At 33.1% G+C, this 20412-nt stretch overlaps 1 protein-coding gene across 9 annotated transcripts in view; it reads left to right on the top strand.

Annotated features, from left to right (window-relative positions):
• The window catches only part of LOC139520827 (muscle calcium channel subunit alpha-1-like), a 146746-nt gene that overhangs the window by 73620 nt on the left and 52714 nt on the right, over window positions 1-20412 (top strand). For 8 of the 9 annotated variants that reach the window (XM_071313844.1, XM_071313810.1, XM_071313836.1 and 5 more), the window contains exons 10-23: window positions 1279-1360; window positions 2033-2193; window positions 2878-3103; window positions 3861-4068; window positions 4702-4822; window positions 6400-6554; window positions 7696-7808; window positions 9126-9226; window positions 9878-10046; window positions 10354-10483; window positions 11060-11119; window positions 12154-12260; window positions 12759-12846; window positions 13870-13977. In XM_071313844.1, coding sequence (XP_071169945.1) covers window positions 1279-1360; window positions 2033-2193; window positions 2878-3103; window positions 3861-4068; window positions 4702-4822; window positions 6400-6554; window positions 7696-7808; window positions 9126-9226; window positions 9878-10046; window positions 10354-10483; window positions 11060-11119; window positions 12154-12260; window positions 12759-12846; window positions 13870-13977 — 1829 coding nt within the window. The remainder of the gene's footprint in view (window positions 1-1278; window positions 1361-2032; window positions 2194-2877; window positions 3104-3860; window positions 4069-4701; window positions 4823-6399; window positions 6555-7695; window positions 7809-9125; window positions 9227-9877; window positions 10047-10353; window positions 10484-11059; window positions 11120-12153; window positions 12261-12758; window positions 12847-13869; window positions 13978-20412) is intronic. The other variant, XM_071313853.1, reaches the window with a different exon arrangement.

The following is a 20412-nucleotide window of genomic DNA, read 5'->3' as shown; positions in this document are numbered from 1 at the left end:
GTTGTTCTTTTTGTAAAATGTTTTGTGTTTTAGTGTGGAGGACATTTTAGTGAAAAATCAGACATTATAGGGCTAAAGTACAATGCGTTGTAGCGCCAGATTAAAAACCTATTTTAGCAAACTGAAATTTTCATTATGAAAATCAAAAGATGTGATATGATCCCCAATGAGACAACAACCCCCCAAAATTTAAATGAAGTTGACACAATTACACTGCCTTCAGCAATGAGAAAAACCCATACACTATAGTCAGCTGTGAAGGGCCCTCATATGGAAAATATGAAACATTTCAACTACAGTCAGCTGTGAAGGGCCCTCATATGGAAAATATGAAACATTTCAACTATAGTCAGCTGTGAAGGGCCCTCATATGGAAAATATGAAACATTTCAACATACACTATAGTCAGCTGTGAATGGCCCTCATATGGAAAATATGAAACATTTCAACATACACTATAGTCAGCTGTGAATGGCCCTCATATGGAAAATATGAAACCTTTCAATTGAGAAAACTAGCAATCTTATTTATAACAAAACTTTTTACTTAAAAATAAATTTGATAATCATGAATTAAAGACAATCACTGAATTTCAGGCTCCTGACTTGGGACAGGCATAGCACATAAAGAATGTGGAAATGACCATTTTAGACAAAAGTTAAATTATCAATGCTCATTTTAGCAAAAAAAGTTCACAAAAATTAATTCTTTTTAGAATAAAAACATTTTGAAAATAAGAAGTCAGCACAATATAGAATAATAACATGTCCATTCAAATAATAAAGCATTAATGTACAAGTATGTTCTAACCTCTTATTTGTATTGCTCATTACCTAAAGGGCATGGAACAACTGACCATTATTTGTTCACCTTGAGTTACAAGGAACATCTGCCCAATGCCTTTGTAGAAATCAGAATTATAAAGGTATCCTTTGAGAAGGAAATCTTTTGTCATAGTAATTGTCATATTAAGAAATAAAATGCCAATAAAACCGAATAAAACAGATATTTTCATGGTTTTAATATTTTAATTGCAATAACTGTCTTTGTAAGTTTATGAAAATTATGTCGCATGTATTTATTTAAATTTTGAGATGCAGAACTTTGACTTATTTAAAATCTATTTGATAAATTTCATTAGCAAAAAAAAAGTGTTTGATAAACAAATTATTGGTAGCAGAAAAGTATTGTTTGATCAATTACAGACCTCTCTTACATAAAAATGCATAAACATATTTTGTCAGCATGATTTAATTGGATATTAATTAATTTGAACAGAAAATGCCAGTGAAACAGCTTCAGACAAAACAGAAGATGTAGAAAATGGTGAAATACAACAAACATGGTGCATAAGGAAAAGGTAGGTCATACAAATATATCTTAAGTCTTGAGTCCTAATGTTTATATTATGTTCAAGTGGTAGGTACTGACATGGCTATTACAGGAGGATAACAGTTCAGACTCCCACCATCCTGTCCACTGTCACAGTAAAGATTACAGTTGATACTATTGTGATAAGGTTAATCATTTAATTTAGATATTGTTCAGACTCAGAATTATTTTCTTTTAGAAAACATGACAAATTTTAATTTCACTAAATGGATATGTTATGCTGAGATGTTCTTATAATGATCATGTTTATCAGCTTTTCAAAAGTGCATTTTGTATTTAATAATTCATATGATGCAAAATCTTGGGTCTCTGAAGACCAAATAAAGGTCATATAAGAATGAAAAGCAGTCTTCTGAATACCAAATAAGGTCTATATACCAATGAACAACAGTTTACTCATAGTATGAGAACATTTGTATAACAATTAATTTATCATTGAAAGTTACAAACTATGTGATCTCATTGCAGTATGTTAGCCTCACATACTTGAGGTCATGAGGTCCAATGTAGGTCAAATCAAAATATTGAAACTGTTTGCTGTTTTCCACTATGAACACTGCATTTACATGTTATAGCATGTCTTCTTGTTTGAATATATCATGATTTAATTTTTGTTAATTATGTTTGATTTATTTTGCAGTCGTAGATTACGAAAGTTAAATAGACGTTGTAGAAGATTATGTAGAAAATTAGTGAAATCTCAAGTTTTTTATTGGCTTGTCATTGTGATGGTGTTCCTGAATACATGTGTTTTAACATCAGAACATTATGGACAACCTGATTGGTTGGATGATTTCCAAGGTAACGTATCTCATATCTTTTAATGTATTTACAAAATACAATTAAAAAACTGTGTGTAACAATGTTATAGATACACACATAGGCTGACATCATTGTCCTATATATATATAGATATAAGAAGATGTGGTATGAGTGCCAATGAGTCAACTCTCCATCCAAGTCGTAATGTGTAAAATGTAAACACTTATAGGTCAAAGTACAGCCTTTAATACAGGCTCACAGTGAACACAAGCTATAACCAACCCCAAAATGACCAGTATATGGAACAAAAAGCCCCCTACACAACACATTTTCGAGAGAAAAAAGTGAGTGAGGAATAGACAATGATAGACATAGATCTAATTTTGACCACACCATAACGATATTATCTGAGAAAACTTCAATGACGGCACACTACAATGTTATAAATAAAATGCGAAAAATCTGATTCTGTAGTTTTTACCACCTCAAAATTCAGCCATTTAGGAATATAGGGTGAAAAGATTAACAAAATAGAGAGATGATTTCTTTATTCCTGACATCTATGTTTGCCTTTAAGCTACAGAACAGCATTGCAAAACTAAAACCACTTTCTTGAAATTCAATAACTCATCAAACATATTTTTGTTATATTATGAATATTTGAGTGGAGAACATTTTTTGATTCTGTATATTACTAATTCCTTTTTTTCTTTTCTTTTTCAGAAGTTGCCAATTTATTTTTTGTTGTGCTATTCACATTAGAAATGTTTCTCAAAATGTACAGTTTAGGCTTCCAAGGCTATTTTGTGTCTTTATTCAACCGTTTTGACAGTTTAGTTGTGTTATTCAGTATAGTAGAAGCCATCTTAATTTTTACAAATGTAATGCCTCCATTAGGAGTGAGCGTGTTACGTTGTGCAAGGTTACTTAGGGTATTCAAAGCCACCAGGTATGTCATGATATATAGAAAATTTTCAATCTTAATTTTCTAACACTTGAGTATTTTATGATATAACAGAAGGAGATTTGGTATGATAACCAAATGAGACAACTTTCCACAAGATATCAAAATAGGTGGATGTAAGCAATTATAGTCCACCATATAACTTTCAGCAATGAGGATACACATATTGTGGATGTAAGATCTGTTTTGATATTTGAATATGATGAGCAATACATTAAAGTCTTCCACTATATTATAAAACCATTAGTGATTTCAAAGTTAGTAAATGTTGTTTTTACAATTTTAAATGCTTAAAAAGAAATTACACATATTTATGTATGTACATGGATATATGAGACAGTAAAACAAAGTTTGATGTAGACAAAAATTAAAATACAATACAATTATCTCCACTCTTACACAAAACTAACCAATATTCAGTTAGAGACATTTCGAGGTAAAATCACTTTAATCCAAAAATTTGCATAAGATTGTTCTCGTCTTTTGAACCTTACAAAAATGACATCATCTATACATCAGACATTTCGTATCTATATGCATGCTTCAGAATGAAATAAGATGAAAAAAAAAAGATAATTTTATGCGAGACAATTGCTTTTTCTGTTATAATTGAAGGAATCACATACTTAATGAATTCAAAAGACGACTATCCTAATTCACAAACTAATACCGTATTTATATATTTGATATTGACGAATCAAAAATCGCATTTGAATATAACTAAATGTTTTCTCTGCCACAGGTATTGGGCATCACTGCGTAACTTGGTAGCGTCACTGTTGAACAGTATGAGATCTATAGCCAGTTTACTCTTGTTGTTATTCCTTTTTATTGTGATATTTGCCTTATTGGGGATGCAGTTATTTGGTGGGAATTTTAACTTTGACAATGAACCTAAACCTCGCAGTAACTTTGACAGTTTCTGGCAGTCAATGTTAACAGTGTTCCAGGTAAGATTATTCTGTAGACATTCTGTGATGGCTGTTAAATTCATTTATCCTATCTGTTCATCTTTATGTCAATTAAATGCACAGTCTTGAAGGGTGAGCTGACTTGTGAACTCAGAGGGATTATAGTAATTAGAAGTATAGCCAAGTCACTCATCACATACAACGTTTTGTTTAATTTCTATACTGACAGACTGGATATTTGTAATTTTAACAATTATTAAACTGTCATAAGCATGCACTTTTTTGTTTGATTTTAATATGATGTATTCATTACATGTAAAAAGTGTTAACCTTAAAAGTTGGTGTGCAGTATAAGTATTCAGTATCCTATTGATTCAGTATTTTTTATCCATTTATTGTACGTTTATTTTCTCATTTGTTCAGATCTAATTTGAGTGATGAAGAACAATTCATTTTTTTTTTAGCAACAAAAGGATGAAAAATGTAATATAAATGTTTAAAAAAAACTCATCATAGATGCCAGGATTAAAGTTTGTATTTACGCCAGACACGTGTTTCGTCTTCAAAAGACTCATCAATGACGCACGAATCCAAAAAAGTTAAAAAGGCCAAACAAAGTACGAAGTTAAATTTTTCAGTAAATCTTAAAAGCTAATAATTTTTGTATTATAGATCCTGACAGGAGAAGATTGGAACGAAGTGATGTATAAAGGAATTGATGCTTTTGGTGGAGTGAATAAGATTGGTTTTCTTGTCTGTTTTTATTTTGTTATATTGTTTATTTGTGGTAACTGTATCCTTTGTTTTCACCATGATCATAGTATATGGGATATGACAAACAGACAGAAATCCAACAACACAAAATAACCAAAATACATCTACGGGGCTATATACAGTCTTAACCTATAGGCAATAAATTAATAACCAAAATACATCTACAGGGCTATATACAGTCTTAACCTATAGGCAATATATTAATAACCAAAATACATCTACAGGGCTATATACAGTCTTAATCTATAGGCAATATATTAATAACCAAAATACATCTACAGGGCTATATACAGTCTTAACCTATAGGCAATATATTAATAACCAAAATACATGTACAGGGCTATATACAGTCTTAACCTATAGGCAATATATTAATAACCAAAATACATCTACAGGGCTATATACAGTCTTAACCTATAGGCAATATATTAATAACCAAAATACATCTACAGGGCTATATACAGTCTTAACCTATAGGCAATATATTAATAACCAAAATACATCTACAGGGCTATATACAGTCTTAATCTATATGCAATATATTAATAACCAAAATACATCTACAGGGCTATATACAGTCTTAATCTATAGGCAATATATTAATAACCAAAATACATCTACAGGGCTATATACAGTCTTAACCTATAAGCAATATATTAATAACCAAAATACATCTACAGGGCTATATACAGTCTTAACCTATAGGCAATATATTAATAACCAAAATACATGTACAGGGCTATATACAGTCTTAATCTATAGGCAATATATTAATAACCAAAATACATCTACCAAAATACATCTACAGGGCTATATACAGTCTTAATCTATAGGCAATATATTAATAACCAAAATACATCTACAGGGCTATATACAGTCTTAATCTATAGGCAATATATTAATAACCAAAATACATCTACAGGGCTATATACAGTCTTAATCTATAGGCAATATATTAATAACCAAAATACATCTACAGGGCTATATACAGTCTTAATCTATAGGTAATATATTAATAACCAAAATACATCTACAGGGCTATATACAGTCTTAATCTATAGGTAATATATTAATAACCAAAATACATGTACAGGGCTATATACAGTCTTAATCTATAGGCAATATATTAATAACCAAAATACATCTACAGGGCTATATACAGTCTTAATCTATAGGCAATATATTAGTAACCAAAATACATCTACAGGGCTATTTACAGTCTTAATCTATAGGCAATATATTAATTTCTAAATCATTCTAAATAGAAATATTAAATTTCTACCATCAAAACCAAATTCTCCAAATACTTTATACTATGACTTTTATGATGACGCCAGGAAAAAGAGCTGTTTCTGATGAGATTAAAAAGAACAGTAAAAAAATAGAAAAGAGAGACTTATGGTATATATGTTGACCTAATGAAACTTGAAAGTTATTTATATTGTTAACATGAAGATGGAGAAAGATATTTTAAAACAAACTGTGTATACGAGACAATAAAATAAGCCCACTTTAGTGATACTCATTGGCAATAATACCACATCTTCTTTTGTTGATATTTAGTATGATATGTATTTGCCTTAACCTATATGTTAGATATATTGTTGAATGTGTTCTTGGCCATTGCTGTTGATAACTTGGCTGATGCTCAGAGTCTGACGGAGATTGAGGAAGAACAAGAGGAGGAAAAAGAAAGAATGAGATCTATACGAAGGTCAAAAAGTAGAACACCAGATGGAGAGAAAGATATGGTAAGAGTTTGGTCCTATTTGACAGTATTACAAAAAGTATATACAATAGGAATGTTATTGAGACAATGGTAAGAGTTTGATCCTATTTGACAGTATAACAAAAAGTACAATAGGAATCTTATTGAGGCAATAGTAAGAGTTTGGTCCTATTTGATAGTATAGCAAAACGTACAATAGGAATCTTATTGAGGCAATGGTAAGAGTTTGATCCTATTTGACAGTATAGCAAAACGTACAAGTACAATAGGAATGTTATTGGGGCAGCAAACTAAGTTAAAAACAAAAAAACAAAAAAGACGGACATCTTTGTACACTTTATATTTTAAAATCTCAGATAAATGAAATGTGACAATGAAATTAATGTTTTGATCTAGCCAATTAAATTAGTGGAAAAAATACTATGGCGTCTAACAAAAATTATAAGATAAGGTTAAACAAACAGCAGCCAACAAAACTCTTCACAGAAAAGTAAATATTGAGCAACATTTTCCTCTGAAAAAAACAGTAATAAAACTTAGTAGAGGGTATGAAGGTAAATGAGTTATATACAATTTGATATTTTTATTTAGCTTTATTTCTACAAATTTACAAAATTTCACTTTATTGCTGAAAAGTTGAATGTTTTCTTGTTTATTATAACCCAATGTTGATATTTTGATTATCAGCCTGATGAAGATGAGCTAGTAAAGGGGGAGGGGGGAGCTGTAGGGTTGAATGTTTTCTTGTTTATTATAACCCAATGTTGATATTTTGATTATCAGCCTGATGAAGATGAGCTAGTAAAGGGGGAGGGGGAGCTGTAGGGTTGAATATTTCCTTGTTTATTATAACCCAATGTTGATATTTTGATTATCAGCCTGATGAAAATGAGCTAGTAAAGGGGGAGGGGGGAGCTGTAGGGTTGAATGTTTTCTTGTTTATTATAACCCAATGTTGATATTTTGATTATCAGCCTGATGAAGATGAGCTAGTAAAGGGGGAGGGGGGAGCTGTAGGGTTGAATGTTTTCTTGTTTATTATAACCCAATGATGATATTTTGATTAGCAGCCTGATGAAGATGAGCTAGTAAAGGGGGAGGGGGGAGCTGTAGGGTTGAATGTTTTCTTGTTTATTATAACCCAATGATGATATTTTGATTAGCAGCCTGATGAAGATGAAGGTGTAGGAGGGATGAATGAAGAAGGTACAGTGGAATGTGAAGACTTGGGGAGACTCTCCAGGAAACCAAGTGCAAGGTCATCTAGATCTTACAGGTATATTGGATTCTAAATCTTTGTTCCTAGTCTCTTTTTCCTGGTTAACAAATTAATCTTTCTATTAAGGCCAACTAAAATTAATTAGTAGATTTTCATCCAAATTTCTGAAAAAAATGGGGCGGGTGGGAGGATTTTATTTTTTAAATTTTATTTCATATGAAACCATTTTGTGACGAGTTCTTCATGTATGCAAGTGTAATAATAAGCTTATATCATGTATACACAGGTATGAGGAATCTTACATTATTTTTCAAATCCTAAAATAAATGTCTCTAATTGCGGCTTTACTGCGAAACTAAACAACAAAGACGTGTAGAAATGCTCTCTTCAGTTGGACTTTCTACACCAAATGTATTTGGGTTCCTAATCGATTGTTTTTAGTACCCATAAAATGAAGCAAATGCATTGGTATGCAACACAATTATTATGAGTACAGAATAAAATGAAAACTCAAACAGTGTTTAAAATAATAGGGTTGGTACTTATGCATTTATGCAAGATGAAAATATAATTATGGGTAAAATCTAAGGTCTTCTGTAAATAAAAAGCGTATGTTAGTCGACTTTTTAAACTCAATAAACAAGTTCGTGTTTGTGTTTCAATATCTTTAATCCAGTCATGTTTTCTGTATCAATGGGTTCCACGATTTTTGCGCTTTGGATATCTTTCACATTTAAACTTCCTGACACAAAGTTATTATCTAAAAAAATCCAGTTTTCTAATCACAGAAATTTGTGACATACCGCGATTTGTGGTCTAGGACACAGCGTTTTTCTCGTAACACGAATATTTCACGTCATTATCGTTATCAGTTTTTACTCTCGAAAGATGATGTTGTCATAGAGCAGCAGAATATGTCGACAATCATTTTGGTTAGATTTACTCGAGGTACAAAACCGAAAATTGAAACAGGAAGTCATAAATGAAACGAAATTTTAACGGTTATTGGTAACGGAAACGAACAAAATCCGTAAATCGTAAATTTTATAAAATAAAAAAAATCGGCGGGACTATTTCAGAGGGGCGGGCGGGGATGAAAATCTATCAATTAATTTTAATTGGCCTAATAGATTGATAAGCAAAATAAAAGTGGTGAAAAATTATAAATATTTGTTTCATATAAATTAACATCGATGAACAATCCTCTCTATAATACCAATCAGTGAAACAAACTTGCTGAAATTGTGTTCAATTAGCACAGATAACAATCACTAATACTGACATTCTTATGCTGTGCTCTTTTCCCCCCATGTATAGAATTATACCTGCTCCATTATATCTATGAGAATAATTCCCAATAATTCTGTTTAACAGGAAAGATGACAGTCCTGAGCCACACAGAGTACGAATGGATAACAGCGATGGATCCCCAGGGGAGTTCCGTGACAGCCACCAGATACCCATAGAGGGTAATGGTAAACTCCTCTTTCTATGTCTCTTATACTTACATACCAAACTATTAACCATCTGAACTCAAGGTTACAATTTATAATATAACCCCAGGGGAGTTCCTTGACAGCCATCAGATACCAATAGAGGGTAATGGTAAACTCCTCTTTCTATGTCTCTTATACTTAAATACCAAACTATTAACCATCTGAAGTCAAGGTAACCATTTATAATACATGTATAACCTACTGGTTTTTGTAGATCTTGACTTTAAAGTAACCAGCTATAATTGGTTCCCTACCGACAAAGTCTAAAGGGACTATAGGTTTTCATTCTGTTTGTCAGTCTGTCTGCCTGTCTGTCTATCTGTCAGTCCTTCAAATCAGTTTTCCACATTTTTTATGTTACTGCCATAGCGGAGGGGGCATTAAGTTCGTACATACATAAATTTTCACCTATTAGCAGTGAGTAATTAGAAAACCTGCAAATTTGAAGTTGAAATAATGGTCCATATGCACCATAAATAGAATCATCAGTAAGGAAAAGGATTTTAACAACATAATTAAGAAATCAGTAATGATATAACTTAACTTTTATTTAATAATGGTGAATTAGATGGTACAAATCTTGCTAACAAAACCCTTCAGTTTATTCAGAATTATTTATATATATTTCAGAAGAAGATGAAAATCAGAATGATATGGAAGATGACGATGAAACAATTGATGAGGAAGATGAATCTCATCATTCTACAGCACGTCCTCGTCGTATCACAGAAATACCCAACGAAAAAGTCAAAATGATTCCGGAGGCTTCATCATTATTTGTCTTCTCTAAAACAAACAAGTGAGGACACACCAAGTTTTACTTTTGTTTCTTCCATGAATAATAGTCCTTGATTCATTGGATATTGACATTATCATAATAGAATAAAACATTTTGTGGGTTTTGTTATTCCATGCCCATATATAGAATACGATATTGTGTGGGTTTTTTTAAAGTCTGTACAGTGACCTGTTGTTTATATCCATATACTTGATTTAAACCAAATAGTTCTTTCAATGACAATTGTACCACAATATCTTCATTTTATAGTGTCAATTGTGAATTATTTTGTTGTTCCTTTCCTTAATTGAGGTGTTTTGTATTTCAGATTCCGTATAATATGTCACAAGATCTGTAACCATCCATACTTTGGCAATGTGGTATTAGCCTGTATAATAATCAGTAGTGGTATGTTAGCTGCTGAAGACCCGCTAGGCTTTGATAAAAAGAGAAACAGTGTAAGTATTACTATTATGTCTGTTGTTCAAACCTGTATGGTTCCTAGGGGGTCAGTAGTGAACCTTATAACAAATTTATCGCATACAGGACTTCGACTGAAGTGTTTTTTGAAAAATAAACAATGAAATACAACAACATCAATAGAAGACTTCACAATTAACAGGAGATGTGACTTTATGAACCCCCTATGAGTTTTAATAACCCACTATATACTGATGCATAGGGGTCACCAATGTTACCAATGTTACGATGTTTAACCAATCACACTTTCATAATTTACCTGCGGATTAAAATTGGCATTAAGTTGGTTTACTGTAACCTTTTCAAAATTCTTACTAGACATTGGACCATATAGATCAGGATTACTAGACATTGGACCATATAGATCAGGATTATTTCTTCCTAAAATACAAACATGTACATTAATGAAATAATTTGTTTTGAATGAATATACCATATCAAAACATTTGATCTGTTTGAATGTTAAATGTATGTCTCCATATTGTTAGGTTGTCATTATGACTCATTTTCTTCAATAAATGTTAATTTAAAAAAGTTTCTACTTTCTATTTCAGATTCTCAATAAATTTGACTATTTTTTCACCACTGTATTCACTATTGAAATTCTCATCAAAGTAAGTATTGTAGGATTACCTAGCGTAGCATGTGATAGCTTGAACATTAAATTATTAGATATATACACAAAGGGAAGTAACTCAATTGAATTTTATGTTCCACTGATACATTTTACAGTGTGCATTTGAATTTTTCTGATTTAAGCTAGAAGACACATTAATGTAAGATTAAAATTAGAATGTTGGATAAAAAACTTCAAAAGTTTCTCATCATGATTTTTCTTCCTAATGTAATTTGAGAAGTTTGGTTTAGAAATTTCTGACTGTTTTTCCAGTCATTTTGGTAACCATAAGAATGATACAGGCAATATCATCATTGTCATTCCTTGTACAAATTACAGATGAATCCCCAGAAAACAAACTTGACAATCAGTGTTGAAAAAATAGAATGACAGTTAAACAGTCCATGGTGAACAATCTTATTTTGAACTAAACTTTGTTTTGTATCTTATTTTAATACGATGTGCTTCTTTTGCTTTAAGAATGCTCTAAATCCAATAAAATGTGTTTGCACATGCGTATATTGACTACTGCAGAATAATGAATTCTATCAAATTGTCATGCATTTATTATATTTCCTTAACCTAAAACACTTCCAAACTCTTAAATGATGCACATGTTGTTACTAATTCATTTATTATGACTGTAATGTGTTGCATTGGGAAATTGACATATTTGACCTAGATGCTTGCTGTTCAACACTTCCCCCTCTGAAAAATCCCATTGCCAGTTGTTTGCTGGTTTACAAACAAAAAAAGGAGGTTTGTGGAAGAGCCTACTTTAACAAACTACACTGATAACAATCTGACCTAGAAATTGCCCTAATTGTCCTAATCAAAATTGAAATAATTGATGCAAGCTATACTTTATTGTAGTTTTAACATAGGTAGGCATTATATTCGTATAATTTTAGCCCTTACTATCGCTCGGGCAAAAATATTCACAAATATAATGCCTATCCTGACCCATGTTAGAACTACAATAAAGTATAGCTTGCATCAATTATTTCTTAAATATGTTTTTTTTCTTTTCAGATTGTAACCTATGGTCTGATATGGCACAAGGGATCATTTTGTCGTAGTTTCTTCAACATCTTAGATTTGATTGTAGTTGCTGTATCGTTGATATCTTTTATATTCCAGTAAGTAATTCAATCTATGGTCTGTCTATTGACCAATGTCAAACAGAATAAACACATTATCAGCAATGCCCTCTAAATATCTTCAGACTTATTACTTAAGACTTTAAAGTGAAAGTTGAAATCAGTTTCATGGATATATTGGCTGTAAAATATTAATCCATCATTTTCTTTTATCTGAGTTCTGGTAGCCTCAAGTATGAATATTCCTATGGCCATTTTGGGCATTTATCCCTCTAACAAACTATATTCAATCAATTAGGAAATGTAGATGTTTTTCTTGTCTTATATAAGATTGTAAATATTTTTGAATATCATTACAATTAGTTATTATGAAAAGATTTTAATTTGAAAGAGATTTATTTATAATAATAATAATAGTGTAGAGAATAGGTAACATGCTGTATACCCTTTGTTTACAGAAATTAAATAAGTTAAATGTTGTATATCTTTGTTTACAGAAATTAAACAAGTTAAATGTTGTATATCTTTTGTTTTTAGAAATGAAACCATATCTGTAGTAAAGATTCTTAGGGTGCTTAGAGTATTGAGACCATTGAGAGCTATAAACAGAGCCAAAGGATTAAAGGTAGGCAACACACTAATCAGATCACTCATTATAACAGCTTCCAAATGAGAGGTTTTCACTAAATTTACATGTTTTTGCCTCTATTTAAAAACCTGTAATTGTTAAGTAGTAGTTGTGAGAGCAAAAATGATAAAAAACAATATATGATCTATAAAAATAAAACCGAAAATGACTGAAACCATTGGAAGACACTTTATAGGAGTTATGGCTTTAAATTTAGGAAACTGATAAAAAAAAACAAGTAATTTTTTATATACAATTTTTGATTTGCATTGACAAAGTCAAAAAGCAAGAAATAGGTATGCAGCTACGTCAACCGTGTCATCAACAATGTATTAATTTGTGATTAGAATAAAAAAGAAGATGTGGTATGATTGCCAATGAGGTCTAGTTTATGGGGAACCACTAGTGGTAGGTCAATGATATTTGGTATGCAGTTATATTTGTATTGACAAATCTCATTGCCATGGAGAATATCAGAGAGTCATGGTCTATTGGTTTTGCAACTTTGACTAAGTTAACATGTATTAGTTTGTGATTAGGTTAGTTTAAGATGAACCGTTTATTGTAATTGATATTTGGTATGTAAATGTATTGGCGTTTGCAAGTCTCATTTCCATGGAAATGATATGGCCCCACCCCTTCATCATGGTTCATTGACTTTAACTTTTACAACTAAATGTCGGTGTTAAGGTTTGTTTAAAGGGTATGACTTATGATTATTAAATGGTATTTGGTATGCAGTTGTATTAGCATTGGCATACCTCATTTTCATGGAGATTGTTTAGCTATCTACCTTCAGTCATGGTTCATTGACTTTGAATATTTGCATAACTTAATTGTTAAAGTATTGTTATTTTGATTTTGAAAATTTACATTATCAAAATTACAAAAAAAGTGAGACATATCTCTGTGTTCACAGTTTTTTTTTAGTTATGGAGAACATTGTATATGAGTTATTGTGTTTAACATTTATAGTTTAAAAGTTGTACAAACTAATGTGATATTTGTTTTGTATTTTAGCATGTAGTACAGTGTGTGATAGTGGCAGTAAAAACTATCTACAACATCATGTTAGTCACATTCCTACTGACCTTCATGTTCTCCGTTATAGGGGTACAGTTGTTTAAGGTACGTATAAACTATCTACAACATCATGTAAGTCACATTCCTACTGACCTTCATGTTCTCCGTTATAGGGGTACAGTTGTTTAAGGTACGTATAAACTATCTACAACATCATGTAAGTCACATTCCTACTGACCTTCATGTTCTCCGTTATAGGGGTACAGTTGTTTAAGGTACGTATAAACTATCTACAACATCATGTAAGTCACATTCCTACTGACCTTCATGTTCTCCGTTATAGGGGTACAGTTGTTTAAGGTACGTATAAACTATCTACAACATCATGTAAGTCACATTCCTACTGACCTTCATGTTCTCCGTTATAGGGGTACAGTTGTTTAAGGTACGTATAAACTATCTACAACATCATGTAAGTCACATTCCTACTGACCTTCATGTTCTCCGTTATAGGGGTACAGTTGTTTAAGGTACGTATAAACTATCTACAACATCATGTAAGTCACATTCCTACTGACCTTCATGTTCTCCGTTATAGGGGTACAGTTGTTTAAGGTACGTATAAACTATCTACAACATCATGTAAGTCACATTCCTACTGACCTTCATGTTCTCCGTTATAGGGGTACAGTTGTTTAAGGTACGTATAAACTATCTACAACATCATGTTAGTCACATTCCTACTGACCTTCATGTTCTCCGTTATAGGGGTACAGTTGTTTAAGGTACGTATAAACTATCTACAACATCATGTTAGTCACATTCCTACTGACCTTCATGTTCTCCGTTATAGGGGTACAGTTGTTTAAGGTACGTATAAACTATCTACAACATCATGTTAGTCACATTCCTACTGACCTTCATGTTCTCCGTTATAGGGGTACAGTTGTTTAAGGTACGTATAAACTATCTACAACATCATGTTAGTCACATTCCTACTGACCTTCATGTTCTCCGTTATAGGGGTACAGTTGTTTAAGGTACGTATAAACTATCTACAACATCATGTTAGTCACATTCCTACTGACCTTCATGTTCTCCGTTATAGGGGTACAGTTGTTTAAGGTACGTATAAACTATCTACAACATCATGTTAGTCACATTCCTACTGACCTTCATGTTCTCCGTTATAGGGGTACAGTTGTTTAAGGTACGTATAAACTATCTACAACATCATGTAAGTCACATTCCTACTGACCTTCATGTTCTCCGTTATAGGGGTACAGTTGTTTAAGGTACGTATAAACTATCTACAACATCATGTAAGTCACATTCCTACTGACCTTCATGTTCTCCGTTATAGGGGTACAGTTGTTTAAGGTACGTATAAACTATCTACAACATCATGTTAGTCACATTCCTACTGACCTTCATGTTCTCCGTTATAGGGGTACAGTTGTTTAAGGTACGTATAAACTATCTACAACATCATGTTAGTCACATTCCTACTGACCTTCATGTTCTCCGTTATAGGGGTACAGTTGTTTAAGGTACGTATAAACTATCTACAACATCATGTTAGTCACATTCCTACTGACCTTCATGTTCTCCGTTATAGGGGTACAGTTGTTTAAGGTACGTATAAACTATCTACAACATCATGTTAGTCACATTCCTACTGACCTTCATGTTCTCCGTTATAGGGGTACAGTTGTTTAAGGTACGTATAAACTATCTACAACATCATGTAAGTCACATTCCTACTGACCTTCATGTTCTCCGTTATAGGGGTACAGTTGTTTAAGGTACGTATAAACTATCTACAACATCATGTAAGTCACATACCTACTGACCTTCATGTTCTCCGTTATAGGGGTACAGTTGTTTAAGGTATGTATAAACTATCTACAACATCATGTAAGTCACATTCCTACTGACCTTCATGTTCTCCGTTATAGGGGTACAGTTGTTTAAGGTACGTATAAACTATCTACAACATCATGTAAGTCACATTCCTACTGACCTTCATGTTCTCCGTTATAGGGGTACAGTTGTTTAAGGTACGTATAAACTATCTACAACATCATGTAAGTCACATTCCTACTGACCTTCATGTTCTCCGTTATAGGGGTACAGTTGTTTAAGGTACGTATAAACTATCTACAACATCATGTTAGTCACATTCCTACTGACCTTCATGTTCTCCGTTATAGGGGTACAGTTGTTTAAGGTACGTATAAACTATCTACAACATCATGTAAGTCACATTCCTACTGACCTTCATGTTCTCCGTTATAGGGGTACAGTTGTTTAAGGTACGTATAAACTATCTACAACATCATGTTAGTCACATTCCTACTGACCTTCATGTTCTCCGTTATAGGGGTACAGTTGTTTAAGGTACGTATAAACTATCTACAACATCATGTAAGTCACATTCCTACTGACCTTCATGTTCTCCGTTATAGGGGTACAGTTGTTTAAGGTACGTATAAACTATCTACAACATCATGTAAGTCACATTCCTACTGACCTTCATGTTCTCCGTTATAGGGGTACAGTTGTTTAAGGTACGTATAAACTATCTACAACATCATGTAAGTCACATTCCTACTGACCTTCATGTTCTCCGTTATAGGGGTACAGTTGTTTAAGGTACGTATAAACTATCTACAACATCATGTAAGTCACATTCCTACTGACCTTCATGTTCTCCGTTATAGGGGTACAGTTGTTTAAGGTACGTATAAATTATCTACAACATCATGTAAGTCACATACCTACTGACCTTCATGTTCTCCGTTATAGGGGTACAGTTGTTTAAGGTACGTATAAACTATCTACAACATCATGTAAGTCACATACCTACTGACCTTCATGTTCTCCGTTATAGGGGTACAGTTGTTTAAGGTACGTATAAACTATCTACAACATCATGTAAGTCACATTCCTACTGACCTTCATGTTCTCCGTTATAGGGGTACAGTTGTTTAAGGTACGTATAAACTATCTACAACATCATGTTAGTCACATTCCTACTGACCTTCATGTTCTCCGTTATAGGGGTACAGTTGTTTAAGGTACGTATAAACTATCTACAACATCATGTAAGTCACATTCCTACTGACCTTCATGTTCTCCGTTATAGGGGTACAGTTGTTTAAGGTATGTATAAACTATCTACAACATCATGTAAGTCACATTCCTACTGACCTTCATGTTCTCCGTTATAGGGGTACAGTTGTTTAAGGTACGTATAAACTATCTACAACATCATGTTAGTCACATTCCTACTGACCTTCATGTTCTCCGTTATAGGGGTACAGTTGTTTAAGGTACGTATAAACTATCTACAACATCATGTAAGTCACATTCCTACTGACCTTCATGTTCTCCGTTATAGGGGTACAGTTGTTTAAGGTACGTATAAACTATCTACAACATCATGTAAGTCACATTCCTACTGACCTTCATGTTCTCCGTTATAGGGGTACAGTTGTTTAAGGTACGTATAAACTATCTACAACATCATGTAAGTCACATTCCTACTGACCTTCATGTTCTCCGTTATAGGGGTACAGTTGTTTAAGGTACGTATAAACTATCTACAACATCATGTAAGTCACATTCCTACTGACCTTCATGTTCTCCGTTATAGGGGTACAGTTGTTTAAGGTACGTATAAACTATCTACAACATCATGTAAGTCACATTCCTACTGACCTTCATGTTCTCCGTTATAGGGGTACAGTTGTTTAAGGTACGTATAAACTATCTACAACATCATGTAAGTCACATTCCTACTGACCTTCATGTTCTCCGTTATAGGGGTACAGTTGTTTAAGGTACGTATAAACTATCTACAACATCATGTAAGTCACATTCCTACTGACCTTCATGTTCTCCGTTATAGGGGTACAGTTGTTTAAGGTACGTATAAACTATCTACAACATCATGTAAGTCACATTCCTACTGACCTTCATGTTCTCCGTTTTAGGGGTACAGTTGTTTAAGGTACGTATAAACTATCTACAACATCATGTAAGTCACATTCCTACTGACCTTCATGTTCTCCGTTATAGGGGTACAGTTGTTTAAGGTACGTATAAACTATCTACAACATCATGTTAGTCACATTCCTACTGACCTTCATGTTCTCCGTTATAGGGGTACAGTTGTTTAAGGTACGTATAAACTATCTACAACATCATGTAAGTCACATTCCTACTGACCTTCATGTTCTCCGTTATAGGGGTACAGTTGTTTAAGGTACGTATAAACTATCTACAACATCATGTAAGTCACATTCCTACTGACCTTCATGTTCTCCGTTATAGGGGTACAGTTGTTTAAGGTACGTATAAATTATCTACAACATCATGTAAGTCACATACCTACTGACCTTCATGTTCTCCGTTATAGGGGTACAGTTGTTTAAGGTACGTATAAACTATCTACAACATCATGTAAGTCACATACCTACTGACCTTCATGTTCTCCGTTATAGGGGTACAGTTGTTTAAGGTACGTATAAACTATCTACAACATCATGTAAGTCACATTCCTACTGACCTTCATGTTCTCCGTTATAGGGGTACAGTTGTTTAAGGTACGTATAAACTATCTACAACATCATGTTAGTCACATTCCTACTGACCTTCATGTTCTCCGTTATAGGGGTACAGTTGTTTAAGGTACGTATAAACTATCTACAACATCATGTAAGTCACATTCCTACTGACCTTCATGTTCTCCGTTATAGGGGTACAGTTGTTTAAGGTATGTATAAACTATCTACAACATCATGTAAGTCACATTCCTACTGACCTTCATGTTCTCCGTTATAGGGGTACAGTTGTTTAAGGTACGTATAAACTATCTACAACATCATGTTAGTCACATTCCTACTGACCTTCATGTTCTCCGTTATAGGGGTACAGTTGTTTAAGGTACGTATAAACTATCTACAACATCATGTAAGTCACATTCCTACTGACCTTCATGTTCTCCGTTATAGGGGTACAGTTGTTTAAGGTACGTATAAACTATCTACAACATCATGTAAGTCACATTCCTACTGACCTTCATGTTCTCCGTTATAGGGGTACAGTTGTTTAAGGTACGTATAAACTATCTACAACATCATGTAAGTCACATTCCTACTGACCTTCATGTTCTCCGTTATAGGGGTACAGTTGTTTAAGGTACGTATAAACTATCTACAACATCATGTAAGTCACATTCCTACTGACCTTCATGTTCTCCGTTATAGGGGTACAGTTGTTTAAGGTACGTATAAACTATCTACAACATCATGTAAGTCACATTCCTACTGACCTTCATGTTCTCCGTTATAGGGGTACAGTTGTTTAAAGTACGTATAAACTATCTACAACATCATGTAAGTCACATTCCTACTGACCTTCATGTTCTCCGTTATAGGGGTACAGTTGTTTAAGGTACGTATAAACTATCTACAACATCATGTAAGTCACATTCCTACTGACCTTCATGTTCTCCGTTATAGGGGTACAGTTGTTTAAGGTACGTATAAACTATCTACAACATCATGTAAGTCACATTCCTACTGACCTTCATGTTCTCCGTTTTAGGGGTACAGTTGTTTAAGGTACGTATAAACTATCTACAACATCATGTAAGTCACATTCCTACTGACCTTCATGTCTCCGTTATAGGGGTACAGTTGTTTAAGGTACGTATAAACTATCTACAACATCATGTTAGTCACATTCCTACTGACCTTCATGTTCTCCGTTATAGGGGTACAGTTGTTTAAGGTACGTATAAACTATCTACAACATCATGTAAGTCACATTCCTACTGACCTTCATGTTCTCCGTTATAGGGGTACAGTTGTTTAAGGTACGTATAAACTATCTACAACATCATGTAAGTCACATTCCTACTGACCTTCATGTTCTCCGTTATAGGGGTACAGTTGTTTAAGGTACGTATAAACTATCTACAACATCATGTAAGTCACATTCCTACTGACCTTCATGTTCTCCGTTATAGGGGTACAGTTGTTTAAGGTACGTATAAACTATCTACAACATCATGTTAGTCACATTCCTACTGACCTTCATGTTCTCCGTTATAGGGGTACAGTTGTTTAAGGTACGTATAAACTATCTACAACATCATGTAAGTCACATACCTACTGACCTTCATGTTCTCCGTTATAGGGGTACAGTTGTTTAAGGTACGTATAAACTATCTACAACATCATGTAAGTCACATTCCTACTGACCTTCATGTTCTCCGTTATAGGGGTACAGTTGTTTAAGGTACGTATAAACTATCTACAACATCATGTAAGTCACATACCTACTGACCTTCATGTTCTCCGTTATAGGGGTACAGTTGTTTAAGGTATGTATAAACTATCTACAACATCATGTAAGTCACATTCCTACTGACCTTCATGTTCTCCGTTATAGGGGTACAGTTGTTTAAGGTACGTATAAACTATCTACAACATCATGTTAGTCACATTCCTACTGACCTTCATGTTCTCC

This window comes from Mytilus edulis, chromosome 1 (assembly GCF_963676685.1).
Source record: "Mytilus edulis chromosome 1, xbMytEdul2.2, whole genome shotgun sequence".
NCBI classification, from domain to species: domain Eukaryota; kingdom Metazoa; phylum Mollusca; class Bivalvia; order Mytilida; family Mytilidae; genus Mytilus; species Mytilus edulis.
This window is presented reverse-complemented; position numbering and strand designations above follow the sequence as displayed.